Source organism: Rissa tridactyla, chromosome 1 (assembly GCF_028500815.1).
Source record: "Rissa tridactyla isolate bRisTri1 chromosome 1, bRisTri1.patW.cur.20221130, whole genome shotgun sequence".
In the NCBI taxonomy this organism is placed as follows: Eukaryota; Metazoa; Chordata; class Aves; order Charadriiformes; family Laridae; genus Rissa; species Rissa tridactyla.
This window is the reverse complement of record NC_071466.1, coordinates 73,388,553-73,409,683: the sequence shown is the minus strand read 5'-3', so window position 1 is coordinate 73,409,683 and position 21,131 is coordinate 73,388,553. Positions and strand designations below refer to the sequence as shown.

Sequence of the window (21,131 nt, the reverse complement as noted above, 5' to 3'; positions counted from 1 at the left end):
ACGAATCCTGTCTATCTCTTCCAGGAGCTCAGCTCCAACATTTCCACATGTACCTTGGCGACAAGTTACACCTAAGGGTAGATCGGCTGTAACGTGGACATTTTCCTCCAGAGAGAAATGAGATAGCTAGCTTTTCCCATGAGGTACTACTGGATGCTGTAGAGATTATATGGCAGAGATAATTTGGTAACAATGAAATCGGTACTTTCCTTTAGAAAGCAAGTACCATAGGGCAGTGGTGATTTTTTTTTTTTTTTTTAGTATTTTATTTATTAAAGCTTTGCTATTTGATCAGCATTCAATGTTTTGGAAGAAATGTCAGCTTTGGGCTGCTAATACAATTATTTGCATCCACACAGAGACAATTCCTATGTTGTTATCATTTATCCAAAACATCAGTCACTGAAATAGTCACAAACCGCTTTAAACCTCCACTAAAAAAAAATCCCTCTACAGTTCAGCTTTCTCTTCGATAACTATCATTCCATTAATTATGCAGGCCTTCATGAACACGGTAATGTCACTTTCCATGTAAAATGTGTCTTACACATTACAGAACAGCAGTAAACAACCTCTCTCTTGTTCTGTAGGGTTTCCTCTCAGAAGTACCTCAAAAGTAGATATCTTGAAAAATCACTTTTGCAAAGAAGAATATTCACATTAGTTACTGAGGCAAAGCCAAGAAGACACTAACTAGCACCTTGATATTTATTTTTTTTTTCTTAAACGCACTCCTATGTAAAATTAAGCACACGTAAGATCAGGGACCAGCAATATACAAATACCATTGGTGTCCCCTTGCAGCTAAACTAGTAATACTCAAAACTGGGCCAGACACACGAAGGAGCGAGATGAGTGAGTCTAGAAGAGGTACACAGCACGGAAAGGGGTGGGAAGAACAGGAAGCTGAACAGAAAGGATTACGCGATCAAATACAGCCCGTCTTCTGGTCTGAGAATTACTTTGCAAACCCATCCTTCGGTAGCTCAGCCGACAGCGGGCTGAAGACCTACTGACTTCTGACATTTCCTCCCCCATATATAGAACAATTCCTCTATACTCCAGTGACTTCATCGTCTTCAAATCCTGGAGGAAATGCCTTCCACGTGAATTTTGAGTTATTTTGGTGATGGTAGCAGAACTTGCAGAAGGCTACTGTAGAGGTTATGACATCATTGGGTGTAAGTTACGCACTTCACAATTCAGAGAATATACTTACAAACTATTTAAATAGAAAAGGCGTGTTCAAGGTAGAGGCAGTTACAGTACATTCAGGGTATGTTACAGAAACCATTTGTGGTAGCCATTTGCTGAAAGGAAAAAAAACTGTATTTTTGTTTCCCAGACCACACAGGTTATGACTACAATACCCAAAGAGAGCAAGTAATATATCTTAATCACCGCATTTTAATGCGGTATTCTTCCAGAACTCATGTGCAAATTGAAAAAAAAAAAAAAAGTTTAAATACATCTTCATTGACAAATAAGGACAAAAGAACTAAAAAAGAAACCAGGCACTTTGACCATTTAGGTAAACAGCTATTTCTTCTTACCAGACTTCTGCACATGAACAAGTCTTTACCTTGGTCTTGCTATGCTTGCAGCACATGGAGATTCAAGTCAACTTTTTTTTTTTCCCTGTTGAATAGTATCAGTTCTACTTACAGGAATCTATGCCAATTGAATTGGTAACACTGTTAGTTTTTTCATTGGCAGTTGAGCAAGTGTTGACCATTTGACTGACAAGCGGTCAATTTAATAGCTATTGAAGTTAGATATTAACAAAACAATACATAAAAAAATAATCAAAGAGACAAATGAAGGTTAACATCTGACTTAAGCTTGCATTGAGACTTGCCTTTATAGGTTCGGTTTGTGCCTCCTTTCACGGTGTTACTGCGGACTGATTTCCATCACATACAGCAACTGGTACTAAACTACAATACTTTCGGTTTGAAACATGTTCAGTAGAAATCACTCCAACATAACAGGAGGTTGGCATAACACTGCAGGCAGGAGGGAGATGGAAACCCCCCCTGCATTTCATCCTCGCCGGTCCCACGCGCAGAACGGGCATTCCGAGCAAACTGCAGCACGCCTCCCTCGTACTTGGGGTGATATCGTTATTTCACAGCAGAGTTTATCATACTTTAGGGAGCTGGTCTGATCTGAATTTAGCAATAGGACCAGCTAGGATTACTTTGATTTTTCTTTTCAAATAAACCAAAGTACACCTTTTCAAACATTTTTAACACACTCAACCCGCTACAACACATAAATCACAACAAGAGGGATTACCTAAGGCTACTAAATAGTGTACTTATTCAGTAGCTATTATTCTTTCAGATTAACATCCTCAGATGCCTTGACCACAAACGGCTTAATTTTTTTTTTTTCCTCACAGACTGCTATTTGCTGAAGAGAGGGAGATGTGGGTGTATGACAGACTGCCTACCAATTTACTAACAGAGCGTCCTGTTGGTTATAGTCTTCATGCATAACTTCTGCCGGGCAGCGTAACTCCTCTTCTGTTCCCTACTGTCAAGTCTAGGAAACACGTCTTCCATCCACTGTCCAGTTTCCTTTTCCTACCAAGCGGATATCCAAGTCACATGCAGGCCAATGGTGCTACTCTAGTACTTAACTCTCTTGCAGGCTAGAAACTCTATCATAGTACTCCGAAGCAATTATCCACATCTATCAGCTACACTCTAACTGCAGCACAGCTTTGTAGAGGCTCAGATTTCACCAGGACAACAGGAGAGAGTGCAAGGTTTGGTGAATACCCAGGATAACAAACCGATGCAATCGATGGATGCTGGACGCAGTCAGAAAGGGCTGTTCCTTTTTGAAGGAATCTTTAAAAAAAAAACAAACAACAACCCCTCCCCCCTTTGCCCTCCCCCGAAACAACCTGTCGTGAGATGTTTTTGGTGCCCACTCACAACTGAAGTCCATGTTATCTGGGTCTTTTGCGAGTCACAAATATCAACACACGTCTGATGGCGATAAGACGATCTTTGAGGGAGGTCATAGCCAATATAGCCAGCTGAGCTCTGTTTTCCAGGGGCAACACTGCCAAGAGCCACCAGTACCAGGCAGGACCACTGGGGTTGCTCTGCAAAAGGATGAAAAGACATGCAATCATGTATTCACTGGCACTGCCCATGAAGACCGCCTTCCTTCCCACCTTCTATTTGCTAGGAAAGTCACCACAAAACAGCCCAAGCATTTAATTTCAGGTGCTCTCCTTGTCTATATGCACCATTAAGACTGATCTCTTCAGATATCAACTTGCATTGATATATTGTTTTCCATTGATTAATTGTTTTCCAAGCTTTATGCTAACAGGCCAAAATTGTGTAAGTAAGAGCTTAGAAACCACAGCGAAAACCTGTCAGAAAATAGTCTTGTGTAAAAATAATGTAGAGAATAAGGCTGCCTCAGTAGAAAGGTTTTATTACCTGTGGCTCTGGTTCTTTTCCTGGCATGGACCCAAAATGATTGAGAATTTGCACTTTCATATTGTCTTTCAGAGAAGTAAACCAGGCAACGGCTTGATCATAAACTGAATCATGAAGGCGGACAAGTTCTTCATATTCCGGTCCTTCAACCTTATTGTTAAAAGAAGGGAGATGGAACAAAACAGGTTGGATACCGTGGATTCTATATGCTTCCCCAGAAGCAAGCGAAGCAAAGTAACGCAGTAACTACAGCTGCTCAAATGTCTTTATCTCAACAAACTGTATCCAAGTCTCAGATTTCAAACCTGTGATGCTGAAGTCTTTTTACCCTCCCCTAGGTGTTCTGAAGTGACATTTCTTGGAGCAGTTACTGCCTTGTTAACATCCATTCCTATGGCAGAACAGAAGAATCTGCTCTCTAATCCCAGAAGATCATATTAATCATCTCAAACCCACCATCTCAACTCCCTGTCACAGAAGGACCTCTGAACATGGGTATATCGTCTGGCAAAACAAAAGAAACACTACTGCCACGGAGCACAGAGACCGGGGGTCTACGGCATTTAGAGATCAGCAGTATTTTATAGAAGTGTTAAGGCCATGGTAGGACAGCCGAGGAGGAGGAGGAGGAGCAGGCAGGAAGCAGGGAAAGTGGATGCTTTCCCAATACTAGGAAAGGCCATAAAAAAGACCCTCACTGACGCAAAGCGTGCTTTAGTTACACAGGCCTGACTATTAGCCATTAGGGAAAAGAAAAAAGCATAAGCAAAACCCTCTACTGGTGATTTGGGTTGTTTGGGGTTTTTTTCTGGTTTGGGGTGGTGGTTGTTTTCTGTCCTGTAATCGGTACACACCGATGGTGTGATTCACCTGTGCTACTCAGATGCCCATCTGAGCTAGCTGCTCTGGATGCCCTTCAGAGTCATGGAGAAACAGCTTTAGAGGGCAATTAACCTCATCTTAAGGTAGGCATCTAAGACAGAACAGATAAAATAGCTTTGGACTGAGACTTCTCACTATCAGATACCACATGAATGTAGGGTGCTGAACACGGATGTCAGCCTCTCAAATGAGACAAGGTAAATCTCACCCTAATTATGAAGAGGTAGGTCTCGGGCACCATCTACAAACAATGCCTGGACACTTGTGTTCCACCACCCTCACTGGGGATTTAAACATGTCAGAGCCCTTGCTCTAAGCAGACTACCCACTCCGACCTTTCACTGGTGAAGGCACCTCTATACAATTTGCCTTTCTTGCCCTGGAGAACAACTGCATCATCCTGCACAGGCTAGAAAAGCCCTACTAAGACTTTACAGACTTGCACTTCAACTATGATAGTGCGCTGAAGAGCTCTATGACCAGACTGGACTTCAGCAATTGGCACTCAATGTTAAGAGGGATAAGGGTTTTATAGACATGCTCTCCAGATGATCCAGGAAGTCACCATTAAGCATGACCAAAAATCCACCCTGTGGCCAACACCCACCACAAGCACCTCACTTGACACAGGTTTTATAAGAAGACTTATTTTTAAAAACTACTCCCCTCTCTGCATTTCTCTGCTCTTAGCCAGCTCTGATGGTTGCTTGTGCAGGCATGGGTAACTACGCGTCACTAATATCTCATTTTAAGAGTGGACTCCCACATTTGTTTGAGGACCTGTTCTGTAAACCAGAGCTTGGAGGTCATATGAAGTCTGCCAACTGTCTGTTCAGTGTAAGAAGAGAACAGTCAACTCTCTAACAGGGGCACGTGTTCTTAGAAGGGTTTCAAGTCCGTACCAGTTTTAAAACATTACCCTACACGTCATGACAGAGCTCACCACCTGGGTCTCAGAAGCTACTTTGAGATCCACGAAGGGAGTGCAACACTTCAAGCAGAGATAATTATAAGGGCAGAAAGGAAGAAAGGGAAGGAAGAGACAAAGTTTGTTCCATGGTTTTCAAAATAGAGCTTTAGTATTTATAATGATATTGATTTAAAAATAAGGCACAGCTAGCTTGAAATGCAACAAGGAAAGGCTATTTAAGTGAATCCAGCAATACATGGGTATGAATAACTTTGCACCATAGATCACCTTTTTATCTTCAAGATACTCGATGTTTGCTGTGTTATATCCATCTCGCTGGCCATGGCTTAAGACCCTAAAACGACGGACACCAACTGTATCAACAACTGAGCGCCCATCAGGAAAAAACTTTACGTCCCTGATCTCTAATATACAGCCATGATCTGCAAATCTGAAATGACAGAAGGGCATAAAAGTGGAAGTCATCAACAAGTGTTTATACACATCAGGACAAATACTGGGCCTAATTCACCACTTTTTATTTGAAAGAGGATCCTGCTTTGGTGACAATACATTTCTGCTTATTCACATAAGTCACACAACCCCCACCCCTTCTGCCTTCCCTCAGAGGTCCAGGGCAGCAGCATTTTCAGAGTGTAATTTTATTTTTATTTGAGGGGGGGGAGATAGGGCAGGAGGGGAGGGACAAGAAACTAAATGGAGCATGTTTCATGCTGAGAGTTACCAGCTGCTTGTGGCAAATTCACCTGGTTTGGAAAGAAAACAAGATGTGTAAAGATACCATAAGGAAGTACAGAAACTGAGGAACAAATATGGGGCTGGGAGGGCTATTCCCCTGCTCCGAGGTGTAAGCAGAGGATTACAGGCTTTAGAAGGAAAAGGCTTCTATATAGCAAGATTTTTCTTGTACCTGTATCCTTTAAGTTAAAAAAAAAAAAAAAAGAAAAAAAAACTTTACAAAAACACATCTGTATCTGTTATATTTAAAGTAGCTACAGGGTTTAATCACATCCTGGAAACAAGTATGCAACAGATTTTAACATTATCAGGCTTACCTACTCTACATTTGTGCAGTAGTGAGCTCACTGCCATTGCACAATGACTCTTCACCATGATGTGTTCACCTGCCAGCATTTGCAGCTCTGTACCTCAGCCTACTGCTAGAGCAGGAGAATGCACTGCATCTAGTCTCATCTCAAGATATCAAATCCCTGCAGGGTCTGATAAATGTTTCATCAGGGAAATGCTTGTTTTACCAGGGCTTAGCCATTTCTTACATCAGAGTGATGAAGAAACAGCGACACTGTGGGGAAATCGGTCCTGTCTCTACTCTACCAGAAATCATGGGTTTGGGAGGGGGAAAATGAAAAGCTGACTGCTGTGAACAACCCTTCTCTCCCAGCCGCTGTACAAAACAAACGGAGGAAGAGCAAGAAGAGTGCAGCTGCACACAGCTAAACCCTGGAGCTCTACAATGGGATTACAAGCGACTTTATTATAGCAATATTAGACTAAACACTATTTAAACAGCTACGTAACAATTTTTAAATTAAGGATTTTAGTGACACTCATACCAAGTTTAGAAACTAATGTATAAGTGATGGGGTTGTTGTTATCATTCTTTGAGAAGTTACTTTTGGATAGAAAGTTACCTTGATTAAAGAGAGACAAGAAAGCACCTAGAGATAGGTATAAAATGTACTGACACATTACAAGTTTATAAACAATTATTCTCCCAGTTTTAATTTAACGTGGAGAAATAAAACAGAGCAAGGTGATGAACTGAACATGTCTTGTCACTGTGTTTCTCAAGGGAGGTATGAATCTCAGCCTTCTATATCCATATCCAAAACAAGTTTCCCCACTTTTTCTATTCCCAGTTGATTTCGCAATTTTGAATAAACAAAAGAACTTCTTTACTTGTGTAAGAAGCTACAACAGTCTGCCAGGTGTCTACAGATGAAGGCTTCCTGTGCTTCAGTGTTTAAGTAGAAGTTACCATGCTTAAAAAGTTTAATTATTTCAGTAACTCAAAACAGACAGGACATAAAATCTAACCATACCGGTTGCATTTTAAAATACCCTTTATGACACTATTTAGTGAATCAATTCTTGTGTTTCTGGGATTGTAACCCCTTGGCCCTCTGTATTAGATCTGACTATAAATAAGTGTGGCTCTTCCACAAGCCTTCACACATGTAAGGGGAGTTATCACTGATGTCCTAGGGTCATTTTTTTTGTCCTCACTCTTACAAGGATTTGCTTCCAGAAAATTGCTAACAGGCCTGGAAGGGACTGTGGAGCATCAGCTGCTGTTGGAGCCTGAACTCCACCAAGTGCAGCACTGTCAGCATACCAAATGGCATGAAGCACAGCCAGAGCTGACTGGAAGCTGTAGCATCTCCTGTGTTCTTACTGACACCTTACCGTCCAGTCTGGGAGAGGAAAAAAAAAAAAAAAAAAAAAATCCCTGAACTGGACAACAAAAGGCTGCCAAGTCCTGGTATGAGTGCCCTCCTCTCAGCTCCAGTGATGATCACCTACAAAAATCCTACTCCTGAGGATGCCTGTCTAATGTGTTCTTAAGAATTCCCACACTGGTCATCCATTTTACAGTCTGCATCACTCCAATGCATCTTCTGAAGTCAGCAACTACCAACATCTCTGAAGGTAGACCTTTCTTAAGACCACCTCATTTTTTTTTCCACAAGCATTTTCTTATCCCCTTCACCCAAAAAACTACTACTTATAAAGGGCTTAAAAACCTGGAGGTTTCCATCTAATGATTAGTATCCAGTCACCACATAGGGAGCTGGAAACACACCAGTGTCAGAATTCACAAAAATGAATTAAAGGTAAGGTCACATCGAAAGACAATGTACCCCACTCACTGCAGATTAGACATTGCAACACAGCAGTAAAGACAAACATCAAAATTCAACGCTCAGCAGCAGGACAGGCTTCTCAGCCAAGGGTATACTTTGTCTCATTCAAGTGATACCACCTATGCAGAAAAACTACGCAAGGTTTAGATTTTTTTTTTAAATATTATTTTTGTTTTTTAAAACTGAGCAAACAGAGGAGCAACCTCATCCAAAAAGGTAGCTTTCACTAGAACAAACAGGCTAGAAAGCTTTCCAGCCACACAGGCAATTAAGTGCTATTTTCAGAGCCTGTAATAGCAGGATGAGTGGTATTCTTGCTATCCATCCAACAGGGGAGCAATAAAAATTACATCTTCATGTCAAAAGGAGTGTTTAATACATGAAACTAAAAAGCCAGCCACTTCGGTACTGGTTCATACAGGACTGGAAGGAACCGCAGTGGTTTGGGGAGACAAGTATGTCGCGCTGCAGTACTCCATTAACGTCACAACAACCTCTGCCACAACAGGAGAGTCTCAGCTCATCTCCTTACCCTTTTAATTCGTCAGCTAAGCACATGCCAAACTGCTTGGTACCAGTTTCCATGCATCTTCTTATCATTAGACGATAACGAGGTTCAAAGACATGGAGTGGGCAAGGGATGGTAGGGAAGGCCATGGTACATACGAAGATGGGAACATCTTTATTCAAACTGTAAGATAATTGTTAAAAGAAAAGAAAAGATCAGCCGCCTTCTGGGTACTGCTATATTCAGCATAAACCCTTAATATGACGCTGAGTCTAGTGGTTTCTTTAGGCTCATTCTTTGTAAATGTGTATCTGGTCAAAGTTTGTCATTTTTACATGATAAACATACTTCAGGACTCTTTATGTTAGTACGTGAAAGAAATAATCCCTCTAATCTACTTTCATAGAAGAGTGGTCAAGAAATAATAGCCAATTTCCCAGATCTGTGTATATCAATACTTAAATCCAAGTAGTAAGATTTTGGGGATAACTTTTTGTAGTAACATAGTACCTAAGAACTAACCACATTCAAAGCAAGGTGGTAGAGAATTCCCAAGCTCAGTAAAGCCCTCTAATTTTGAAGAAGCCCGCTAATCCTTCTATTATTTTTTCAGGCCTAATTGCATGTTTTATTTTTCTTTTTAGCTGAGTCGTAGCATAAGATCCACAAGTCCCTGACAACACTGAACCCTTGAACTTTTCCTGACCTGAAGTATAACCCATTTATAATTGGACTTCTACTCCCAGAAAACCCCCATTATAACTTTTAAAGATATTATATTGTTTCAGAGGAAAAAGCAATTGTCTTTAAGAATACTGTTGTGCCTCTCTACCATCCAAGCATATTGTTTCTTGTTTATCTGCAACAACGATGTCAAAAACACAAAACATCTGGCAGGTTCATTTACAAATTCATTCATTTTGTGCATTTTCATAACCAAATGAAGCTTCCTCAAGCAATTTAGATTAAAAATACATTTTTATAACAGCTGTCAGTAGTAAAATGAGAGCTTACTTTGACAATTCCTTCATTTCTTCCTCATAAACTTTCTTCCTTTCAGATAGTTCCTCTGGCAAGTAACGGACTATCAGTTCTTCTGTAAGGACGGTCTTCTTGTACGTTCTGCTTGCCAGAAACTGCAAGGAAGAGTGAACTCCGAAGTCTGGTAACGAGAAGTCAGGGAACATCTCTTCCTCCCAACCCATCCCCTTTCCTAAGGCCAAAGAGCTTGTTAGTTTGGGATTGTACTGATTCCTCCTCCTTTCGAGCCTTCAGGTATCAAAACTTCCACTTTAGCATATGAGGTTCACTCCAGTGCCCATTTAACTATAACCCCAGATCCTTTTTTTTTGGCAGAACTTGTACTACCACCAAAAAAAGGCAGTCCCTCCTCACTTTTGTAGAAGATAGATACATATATTATTTTCATCTAGCGCCGCCAGATTACTGCTCCCCAAGAAGTACTCCAAATATGAGACACGTTATGTCTGCTGGGGCAGAAGTTTTGGCCAAGGAGCGACCACTCCTTGTTCACTGCAGATACAGGCTGAAGAGGTGGCAGGAACAGGGCTACGGTTGGGACTCCCTAAGCATGAGCCTGACATGACACTGGAATCCTCAATTCCGTTCACAACCAGCAAACGACATGTGACTTCCAAGGAATGACAAAAAATATTGTGAAGCAAATGAGGTCTGTGCACAGCTTGACGCTGTGGATACTACTGTGTTGTTCTGGGCTGTCAGGAGAGCACAGAAAAATCACAGAATCATAGAATGGTCCAGGTTAGAAGGGATCTTAAAGATCATCTAGTTCCAGCCCCCCTGCCATGGGCAGGGACACCTCCCACTAGACCAGGCTGCTCAAAGCCCCATCCAGCCTGGCCTTGAACACCTCCAGGGATGGGGCATCCACAGCTTCCCTGGGCAACCTGTTCCAGTGTCTCACCACCCTCACAGGAAAGAATTTCTTCCTAATATCTAATCTAAATCTTCCCTCTTTCAGTTTAAAACAATTACCCCTCATCCTATCACTGCACTCCCTGATGAAGAGTCCCTCCCCATCTCTCCTGTAGGCCCCCTTTAGGTACTGGAAGGCCGCTATAAGGTCTCCCCGGAGCCTTCTCTTCCCCAGGCTGAACAATCCCAACTCTCTCAGCCTGTCCTCATAGCATAGGTTCTCCAGCCTTCTGATCATCTTTGTGGCCTTCCATACCTGCTTTCAGAATCCTCACATACATGCTTTCAGAAGAACACTACTTTGTATTTTTTTGTCACTTACAGCAAAGACATACTTACTTCTGAGAGCTTTTCTTTGCAGAGTGGGCAATGCGGATTATGGTCAAGGCAACGCTCAAGGCATTTGAGGCAAAAGGTGTGTCCACAGGGAGTGGTAACAGGTTCGTAGAACAACCTGAACACGAGAACACGGAACAAAAAAGCTAAGCTGCCAACATAAACACTGCAGATTCCCAAAATGCAGAAAGGAACAACAAGATCCAGCCACCTCTTCCCTTCCAGCTTTTGTATAAATCACAGGTGGCAGTTTTATCTAAGGATATAAAAAAGATTTTCATTTTTAGAAGTGGTAAACAATGGAGAAAACGATGCATGATGGAGAAAACCACATCTGTGAAGATTCACCAGATGCAAGGTTCAGGAAAGAGGAACAGAGTAATGATTTAGACATTCTCTGGCAGGTTTCCCTTCTGACACCATGAAAACTTTTTTCAGAAGCTAGAAAGGCTTTCCGATCTCAATCCCAGGTCAATGCAGTCGTACCTCATGCAGAGGGAACACTCAAAGTCCGACGCATCCACCAGGGTTGTTGGTATTTCACCTGAAGTGACGGCCGTGTTTTCAGGTAAAACATCTGCATCTAAGCAGGCAAAAAAATGATTACAGTAAATATTTAAGTATTACTGCAATTTCAGATGCTGTTTAAGTTGTTTTTCCATAAAGAACCTAATTTATCTCTTTTCTTTTTTGAAGTTTTGTTCCAAACAAACATAATTTCCATCTAAGTTTTAGACTTTCTGGCAGGAAACCTTTTGGAGAGCAGAGGATGATGTCTGCGGCCAGAGAAAGCAGTTTAGAGCTGAATACCCATGATTTGCTTCTCCAAAAACGGTTGTTTTTTTTTTAAAAAAAGTCTAGTTTTTAAAATACTCTGCTATTGCTTTCCCACCACCATCACCACTCCCACATCAGCCAGGCCAGATGTTTTAAAGTACATTAAGTCCAGAATTTAATTTGTTTACACACAGTCAAACTATTTCATGAGTGTTTATTATAGATTTCTCAGCAGGGGTAATTTTTCTTACAAGTATAAAAAAGCTTACATGCTTCTAGACTAGGCTGCTGTGGAAATCCCATGGTTAAGACAGCTTAAAGTTTAAGGACTACTGGAGCTGCATTAGCTAATACTGATTTCACTAGCTCAGCACTCTGCAAACACAGGACAAACCACTTCACTTAAAATTCTGCCCACCCTGCTTTTTTGGGGGTGGTACGCATCCCTGTACTTAACACACGGAAAGGGTATGGGCTTCAAACTTCACAGCAGCAGATTTTTAAGCTCAAGAGCTATCAGATCCAGCTTCTGATGACATTTACACAAGCAGATTCTGCAACTTCTTTTACAATCTGCATCTTTGTTGCTCAGTGATGAGCTGCAACAGAGCCATGAACGCTGCCTCCACACACTAAGTTCTTGACCATTTTAAAAAAAAAAAAAAAAAAAGAAAAAGCTCAGCTTTTTATGTTACGTTAAAACACTAGGTTGTTTTGTTAAAGGATAACATATGCTCAGCATCTGGTTTATCTCGAGCACAGACAGAATAGGGGAGAGGGCACCGGTGTTGTGTGGCCTACAAAGGAAAACAGCGTTATCTTTAACCTACATCTGGCATGTTAGCATTTAGTGATAGCCAGAACCTAACTGCGTTAATTCTGCAAATAGCAACACGGCATCGGGATCTAGCACAGACCAGAAATTAACGGTTATGGGTAAAACGCGATCTCTGGCCTTCGCTGTGAAGATACAGGTGGGTCAGATTTCACAATCTATTTACCGAGTCTGCAGTTCACAGAAAGTACGGGGTTTATCCCTTCACAGCAAAGTGATCAGAAACTGGCCATACACTGATCATCTGCAGAGGCGGCAGACACACAGCAGTATGTGAAGACTTTAACATTTCAAGGCAGAAGTCAGATTTGCCAAGAAGGTATTGTTGGATTATTTTTTTTCTTTTAAGGGAAAAATGCACACTAATATAGCAGCATTTTAAAAGCCCCTTTTAACCAATTATTTCACTACTCAGTGCAATATATTGCCTCCAGCATTTTTATCCCGGGATACCAAAAACACTTTGGAGGTCTTTGTTAGAAGCTTGAGAAGCGTACCAGTTGTAAGCACAGCTATCAAGTGACAGAAAACCGAAGGGGGGGGGCTTATTACCCTTCAAAAGCCTTCTTTGTTTGCTTGGAAAATTTCATGTAAAGTTGCATGTGACTGTTTCTGATGCCATTTAAAGATTAGTTTCCAGGATTACTGCATCTTTCCTTCATATAGAAGGACAATGAAGCTAGGCTCTACCTCTGAGACCTAAAAAATGGAAATAGCACCAGCAACACAAAGACTAAACTGTTAGTGGATTACACACTGGAAATGGCCCATTTGAGAAAGAGAAATACAGCACTCATTGAATTAATTGAAACTGCTCCGGAATAAGGTAAATAGGCTGTTACAGCAGAAACAGACACAACAGAAAACAAAATATTATTCCAGTCCCTGTAGGGGATGTTTCATTGACACCTATAAAAAGGGAGAAGGAAAAAAGTAGTTTATAATTTTTAAGTATGTGCAAAAGAAATCCCCTTTCTAAGCCACAACACAAACCTTTTTTAGGAATCTTATTGGGGACATCCAAGCTTTGTAAATCCCTCATATCACTGGACAGCTTTCTTTTTAAGCCAACCCCAGGTAAACTGGAGAGAATAGCTCCCAAAGACTTCTTGTTTTCTTCAAAATAGAGATCCAGAACATGATGGGAAACAGGAGAATCAGTACTTCTAAATACATCAGATTCTTGGGACGGGGTTTTTGTTAACCTGAACACAGTATCCTAAAAAAAATTATGAACAGTTATATACAACACAAGACAATTTTGCTTTGTGTTTTTCCTATTAGCTGTATACATCAGCAATAGATCAATGTCACTACAATGAGATTAGCAGGGAAGAAGGGTCCATATTGAAGAAGGCCACTCTCCAGTTGCAAGAAATAGGGATACTTCTCTTCCTACAGTTCCCGTCTCTAGAAATTATGTCCCTGAGTGCAGAAAAAGCACACAGGGGAGAAAAAAAACCCACAAATATAAGCAACCCCCACACGAAGGCACCATATTGTTTTCTGAAAAAATAGTTTCATTCTCTTATTTTTCTGAGGAAGTACATCCCAACAAGAGATCCAACAGCAATGGAGAAAACAGTCTTACCATGAAAGTAAGTGCAGACAAAGACAATGTCACACAGATCAGACAGATCCTTGTGTCACTTTTGGTATTGTTATGTTGAATGCTTTTTACTTTACCTTTGAGGACCCAGCAATAGAGCTATCTTCTGCAGCTGACTGTGTGTTTATGCTACTCAGAAATGCAGGTTTCAATCTTGTATGGGATGTTCGACTAGAGAAAGGTGCTGTTAGACTATCATGAACATTTTCAAAGGCTGGGAAAAACATCTCACACATTATCTAGTCAATTAGAGAGAAAAAAAAGAAAAAATAATAGTAATTACAACAGAGATATTTATGTCTGTACAAACACAAACTTCACAGCTTCTGGATGCCAAGAAGCTTGCAACAACCAGGACATCCTGCATTCCCCAATGCCCACAGGAAACTTGAATGGCAGTCCCCACCACAACCACAGACAGACACATCCCAAGGTGCTCTTCTGGTGTCCACCTCCTGCCCCGAAGGCCTCTGCTCCTCAGGAGCACCTGGGACGGCAGACTGTCGCATCCTTCTCCTGCCTCCACTCCTCTCTACTCTGACCCTCAGACCCCTGCCTCCAGACCGTGCTCTCCTATCAAAACCAGTTAACAGAAATGTGTTTCAGTTCTCCTCATCCTCTGCATCCATCTCCTCTATTCTCAAGCAGGTTTCACCTCTAGCTAAAGCTGTGTAGAGCCTCTTGCGCCTCTCACCAGTCCCCACCAAGCCCCTTGCCGAATCCCCATTTCTTTTTATAAAAAGTTGCCTGTATGGATGGTCCCGGAGAACCCGCCAATGGTTGGTTACCAGTAAGTGTGTCCCTTATGGGAAGTTACACAAACTGCTAAGGAGACTGCAGGATTTCTCCAGGACAGGGCAGCACACAGCTCCCCCTCCTCTGCCACTTTCCACTTAAAAACGGTTTTCTGATGGGCACTAAAATTAGCAGCCTCGAGCCTATGAAATCCAGGTGTACTGAAATCCGGTCAACATACTGTAAGTGTAGTCTACAAATGGCAATGGCCAGTGCTACAGATTTGCAGTGCAATCCACAATTGTACAGTCCCTCTGGTTGAGGCATAAACCAAACCCAAGAGGTGCCTCGCACAGCATAATGCTAATAAGGTTTACTGGAGAATCTACTGAATCAAATTATCCTTTGGCTGTTTACTATTACTTGAAATAACAAGAGTTTTACTGAGCTGCAGGAGTAAGAGCAGCATGAGGGCCGAGAAGTGGCCAGTAAACATATTTTATACCTTTTGGGCTTCTTTCTTCATTGAGCTCCATTCAGGATTTAAGGCAACACAATAGAGAAACTCCTTCAATGCTTCCTCAGTCCTTTCCAATCCAGAAAGAGCTTTTGCTTTCACATAATGGCCCTGTTCACACAAAGGAAACGTACAAATCTAGAGATCATTTCTGAAGTGGCTACAAGAATCCAGCAAACAAACTTGGAAGTTCACACCATGCTGCAAACGAAGAATAAGACACTTTTTGGGTAACGACCTCTTTGATCCACACAACTACAGGGAAGTCAGTCCCTTTTGCTGAAAGAAGATCCCCCAGGAAGCCACTGCTGCATCACCCCTGCCAAAGGCATCGCTCTTTTCCTCAGGGGGGAACTGATGCAGAATGAGGACGGGTATTTGCCTCCCCAGGGACCGAGACTACTACATACCCGACAGGGCTCAATACCCCAGAGAACAGTTTCACATACCAGGACCAACCTAGCAGTAATGAAGCTGGATGGGAAAGGCAATGGCATAGGCAAGCTGGAGGTGGCAGCTGAGGGAGCAAAAGACTTCAGGTTCAGGCCACTCTCACTTCTCCTGCGTGTTTTACCAGGATAGAGATGGTTTTTCACCTATTTTGGCTAGAGAAGACCAACAACATTATGAATTTAGGGCAATTTACCAATTCTTAATCTGAAACCTTGTAGCCCTGCCTCTCCCACATCCTAGAGTAACACATCCATAGCCAACAGGTAGGGTAGTCAGCTTGGGGACAAGTCCTACTCTACTTGTTACTAGTAGCAAGACAGGAATGCCTCACCTCTGAATTTCCGCACGGATATCAACTTGCAGTTCAAATCTGACTATGGGAATTACTTCCTTAGTGATGAAAAGAAACTAAGTGTACTTTAATTTAAACATCTGCCTCTTGCTTATTAGACAGAAGCATGCTCTGCAAGTCCACCTCTGAGCCGCATGAGTATCTCTAGGCTGTGCTGAAAGTACAATTTCACTAGTCTAAGAGACTAGTTAGATGAGCAGATACACTTTTCCATTTTTGATAGAAATGTCAAAAGATCCGGCATCACATAATCTTCCTGAGCAGGTCCTCACCTCCCTCACTCTTTCAATAGAGCCCTTCAAGCTGAGGCCCATTAAGATCTTTACCTTTCCACTGTCGGGAAGCAGCAGGGCTGGTACCAAAAGCAAGTAACAGGCACTGTGTAGGACCGGTTAATTAATATACATCATTTGGCGACCTGAACAAGAAGCGTCATTACACACCAATCTCTCAAGGTGAGATACATTTTTCTTTTCCTGAATGCAGTAAGAAGAGAGCTACTGTGAGGCCTGACCCCGACCTTCTTATCTTGATGCCTGCACAGCCTCAGTAAAACCTTTTTAGAGGTCCTACTATGCCTGACATCACTGTCAAGGTTACTCCAGTGCGCTGGGGAGCCTACAAGGTTGCTTGGCCTTGGCCTTTGGGGCTGCAAGTGCCATTTCCTTACCCAAGCTGCAAGGGAGGACTGAGCCGGGCTGTCTATGGAGAAAAAACTAAAAGATCCAACAACAGAAGTTAGGCCCAGGGACTAGAGGCCCCTACAGTTCAGAGGCTACTGCTGCCACCTTCCCTCTCCTCTTTTCATGTAGCCCTGACAAGCATCAGATTGACGGGTAAGGTCCAGGCAGGACCTTGTGCAGCAGGCAGGATCGGACCTGTTTCTATCTGCCACATAAACATACAACTGGAAACTTCTCCCTGCCTCAGAGTCCAAGGACCTGATTTTCATAGCAACTGAAAAGAAAACAATTTGCGTATTGCTCTAATGACTACAGTGGACCCAGGAGCTTCACCAGTAACTCAGTGAACCGTTACATTTCAGTTATCAATAAGCAAAAAGGTTCCGGTAGGTGAACGCTTGCCTCCCAGGAGCTACTCCCAGGATGAGTTTAATTTAATGGTCAATTTTTTTTTATTTTTTTTAACTACACAACCTATGTTTGACCTAATCTCTGCCACTGGATGGGATGCCGCAAGATACAAAACAAAGCCGGTGCCCAGAATTCCTGGAGAACATGGATTCTGGATCAGCACAGCCTACATGGAAGTTCTCACACGCAAGCACAAGTGAAATGCGTCTGTGACACTGCTGATTATGCCACGATGACGAATTTCAGTTTCAATTAGCATTCTACAGAGATGTGATTAACGAAATCTTTATCTGCCTACGACTGACACGTATCACATTTCCATGGATTCAAGGCAAACAGAGAAGACACTTCAAGAAAACATTTGAACGTGCCTAATTCATCTTTCTCCCTCTGCACAGAAACCCAGCCAACGCCACCGAGATGGATCCCTGACTTGATGAGCAATGATCCTAGACAGAAAGGTAAACTGGAGGCAGGGGGAAGATTATGAATTGCCTTCAAATAAGAAAGGTTTCAATGGGTGAAAAGACAGATAGCCTTCAGAGACAAATATCTAGCTTGTCAGAAACTCGGTGCTTCAGACAACACCTCTCTTAGACACCCCACATCTTCCCCACCTGGAAATGGAGAGCTAGCTGCAGCCCCCCATGCTGAGGCAGGTGGCCGAGGGGTTCACATAACAACTCCTTAGTCTTCACGGGAAAGCCGAGGTCTGCCTAAAATCCTTCCCCAACTCCCCGTGCTACCCTGCACAGCACCCAGGGGCTTTATCTGGTCAAACCTGTGCTGCAGTTTTGCTACTGATGGGTGAGGGACTGACTGGGAGGTGTAATCCTAGGTGGGGCAAGCTGTCGGACACCCATTCTAGCCTTAGGCAACCAGTGGTAACGAGAGGCACCACGTGCTTCTTCCATTTCTCTCTCATAACATCATTTCTGATGCTTGCTTCAGACCGCCCACAAACCAGTGCTCCTTGTAGCACTTCCTCTCATTACAAAAAAAAAAAATCCCAACCCCCTCTATGAATCACCATGACGCAGGTAGGAATCACAAATATGAACTCTTAGTATTAAAGGAGGGGGAAAAAAACCCCAAAAAACAATCCTGAAATAGTCTGGGGTGCTCTTCAGAAAGACACATTGGCCAGCAGGCCATCAACACCACCCGCTACCTGGGACACACCATCCCAGAGGGAAGTGCAGGGCGATCCCAGGCTGCCAGAGCCTTATGGACCCAATTCTGCTGCCAAGCTGTAGCACTACCCCAAAAGATTGACAGGCAACAGCACAAACAAAACCACATCACCAGCTGCCCACCACTGAAATCCCACTAGCTGGAGACACGCTAAGGACCTTCCAAGACTTGTTCTATGAAGAACTTAGCTTTTGGTAGACATTCCCAGCCCTGATAATGCCGCAATGTTCTTCCAACAATGCCCTCACAGAGAGAAGCCCCGAGAACTAGCAGTTTTCATTCTGGTCATCTGGATATGCAAGCACCATACCGCAGGCCAGTGGGGTTTGTTTCGGCAGAGGAGGTCCGCATCATGAAGAGCTTGCTGGTAGTTCTTCATTGACGTACAGAGTTCTGCTCGCTGTGCTATTAGTGAACACTTGCAAGGAGCTGGAAAACAAAAAAGGTTGCAAGGAGCTCAGTTAAAAGAAGCACTAATATGCGTTAAATACAGTAAGCTAATTTCCAGCCAAAGTAACCAAAAAAGCACTACTGCACACCGGTTACATTCATATTCTCCTGTACTGGAAAAGAGGCAATTCCTTCCCTCTTTCCTTCCCAAAATATATTCCTCTCAGCCTGGAAGCAACCTCTGCGTTTTACCTAGCAGGAGAGGTTTCATATTCACATATAGGATGCCACCTGCTGTTTCCCTCACCTTGCTTACAGGACATTTAAGAAAGCAAAAAGAAAAAAAGCCCCAAGTATTTCTCCCCACAATGTGGCTTTCCTTGAAATAAATCACCAACTCTTCAGTTAAAATGTTCCTGGAAGCCACTCATTAAGAAAAATGCACGCAGCCTTCACATTTTATATCCACTTGCCATCTGTGTACTTTGCCCTCCTCAGGGCAGACAACCCTCACGATCACAGACATTGCCTCAGTACCCACGCATTCATGAACCATTCAGTTTGAGTGGATTATGAACATCTCAAGCATTATTACTCCATCCTTTCCTAAGGTCTCTGTAAGACATTTTAAGATAGAAATCTAGCTCCAGCATAAAATTTCACAGAACCACAGAAAAACTGTGGCTGATCCACGTTCAGCTTGTCCACCAGGATCTCCAGGTCTTTTCTGCAGTGCTGCTGTCTAGCCCAGCCCGTCCTGTTACACGGGGTTATTCTGTCCCAGGCATACTTGCCTTTGCTGAAGTAGGCAAGACTGGTCAACCCATGCCCCAGGCTGTTGGTCTGAATGGCAGCCCTGCCCTCCAGCACATCAACCACTTCTTCCTTCCCCAGTCTGGTGTCACGGACAAACTTGCTGACAGTGCACTTTGCCCACTCATGGAGGTTCATAGAATCATAGGGTTGGAAAGGACCTCTGGAGATCATCTAGTCCAACCCCCTGCCAGAGCAAGGTCATCTTAGAGCAGGTTGCACAGGAACGTGTCCAGGTGGGTTTTGAATGTCTCCAGAGACGGAGACTCCACCACCTCTCTGGGCAGCCTGTTCCAGTGCTCTGCCACCCTCACAGTAAAGATGTCCCTCCTCATGTTGAGATGAAACTTCCTATGCTCAAGTTTCTGCCCATTACCTCTTGTCCTGTCACTGGGCACCACTGAAAAGAGCCTGGCCCCATCCTCCTGACACCCACCCTTGAAGTATTTATAAGTGTTGATAAGATCCCCCCTCATCTGTCTTTTTTCCAGACTGAAGAGACCCAAATCCCTCAGCCTTTCTTCATAAGAGGGATGCTCCAGTCCCCTCATCATCTTGGTCGCCCTTTGCTGTACCCTCTCCAGCAGTTCCCCATCCTTCTTGAACCGGGGAGCCCAGAACTGGACACAGTACTCCAGATGCGACCTCACCAAGGCAGAGCAGAGGGGGAGGATGACCTCCCTCGACCTGCTGGCCACACTCTTCTTGATGCACCCCAGGATGCCATTGGCCTTCTTGGCCACAAGGGCACATTGCTGGCTCTTGGTCATCCTGTTGTCCACCAGGACTCCCAGGTCTCTTTCCACCGAGCTGCTCTCCAGCAGGTCAGCCCCCAACCTGTACTGGTGCATGGGGTTATTCCTCCCCACATGCAGCACCCTACACTTGCCCTTGTTGAATTTCATAAGGTTCCTCTTTGCTCAAATCTCCAACCTGTCCAGGTCTCTCTGTATGGTGGCACAGCCTTCCGGTGTGTCAGCCACCCCCCCCAGCTTTGTGTCATCAGCAAACTTGCTGAGGGTGCACTCTATCCCCTCATCCAGGTCATTGATGAATATATTGAAGAGGACTGGACCCAGTACTGACCCCTGGGGAACACCACTTGTCACTGACCTACAACTAGACTCTGTGCCCCTAATCACGACCCTAAAGGTTGTTAGTAAGGGTTGAACTGTGTCAGCCCCATTACCAACACCTGAGGAATGCCACTGGTAGCCATCCGCCCAGGAGTCCTCAAGCCATTAACCACCACCCTGTGCCCCTGAAGGTCCAGGCAGTTCTCCACCTACCCCACCTCTACCTCCCCAGCTTGGCCAGGAAGATGCATGCAGCAGCCTTGCAAAAAACCCCCACTAATCCCCAAACAATGCTCTTCCCTTTGTCCACCAAACCAGTTATCT

At 43.3% G+C, this 21,131-nt stretch overlaps 1 protein-coding gene across 3 annotated transcripts in view; it reads right to left on the bottom strand.

Annotated features, from left to right (window-relative positions):
- Window positions 1-242: 242 nt before the first annotated feature.
- LONRF2 (LON peptidase N-terminal domain and ring finger 2) overlaps window positions 243-21,131 on the bottom strand; it is a 39,374-nt gene continuing 18,485 nt past the window's right edge. The window contains exons 2-12 of one of the 3 annotated variants that reach the window (XM_054204652.1): window positions 18,839-18,957; window positions 15,424-15,546; window positions 14,261-14,422; window positions 13,568-13,793; window positions 11,449-11,545; window positions 10,966-11,080; window positions 9,685-9,806; window positions 8,695-8,853; window positions 5,545-5,707; window positions 3,465-3,614; window positions 243-3,118 (exon numbers count right to left, since the gene is read on the bottom strand). In XM_054204652.1, the coding sequence (XP_054060627.1) occupies window positions 2,960-3,118; window positions 3,465-3,614; window positions 5,545-5,707; window positions 8,695-8,853; window positions 9,685-9,806; window positions 10,966-11,080; window positions 11,449-11,545; window positions 13,568-13,793; window positions 14,261-14,422; window positions 15,424-15,546; window positions 18,839-18,957 (1,595 nt within the window). In that variant the 3' untranslated portion in view covers window positions 243-2,959. The remainder of the gene's footprint in view (window positions 3,119-3,464; window positions 3,615-5,544; window positions 5,708-8,694; window positions 8,854-9,684; window positions 9,807-10,965; window positions 11,081-11,448; window positions 11,546-13,567; window positions 13,794-14,260; window positions 14,423-15,423; window positions 15,547-18,838; window positions 18,958-21,131) is intronic. The other 2 variants (XM_054204664.1, XM_054204672.1) reach the window with 2 other exon arrangements.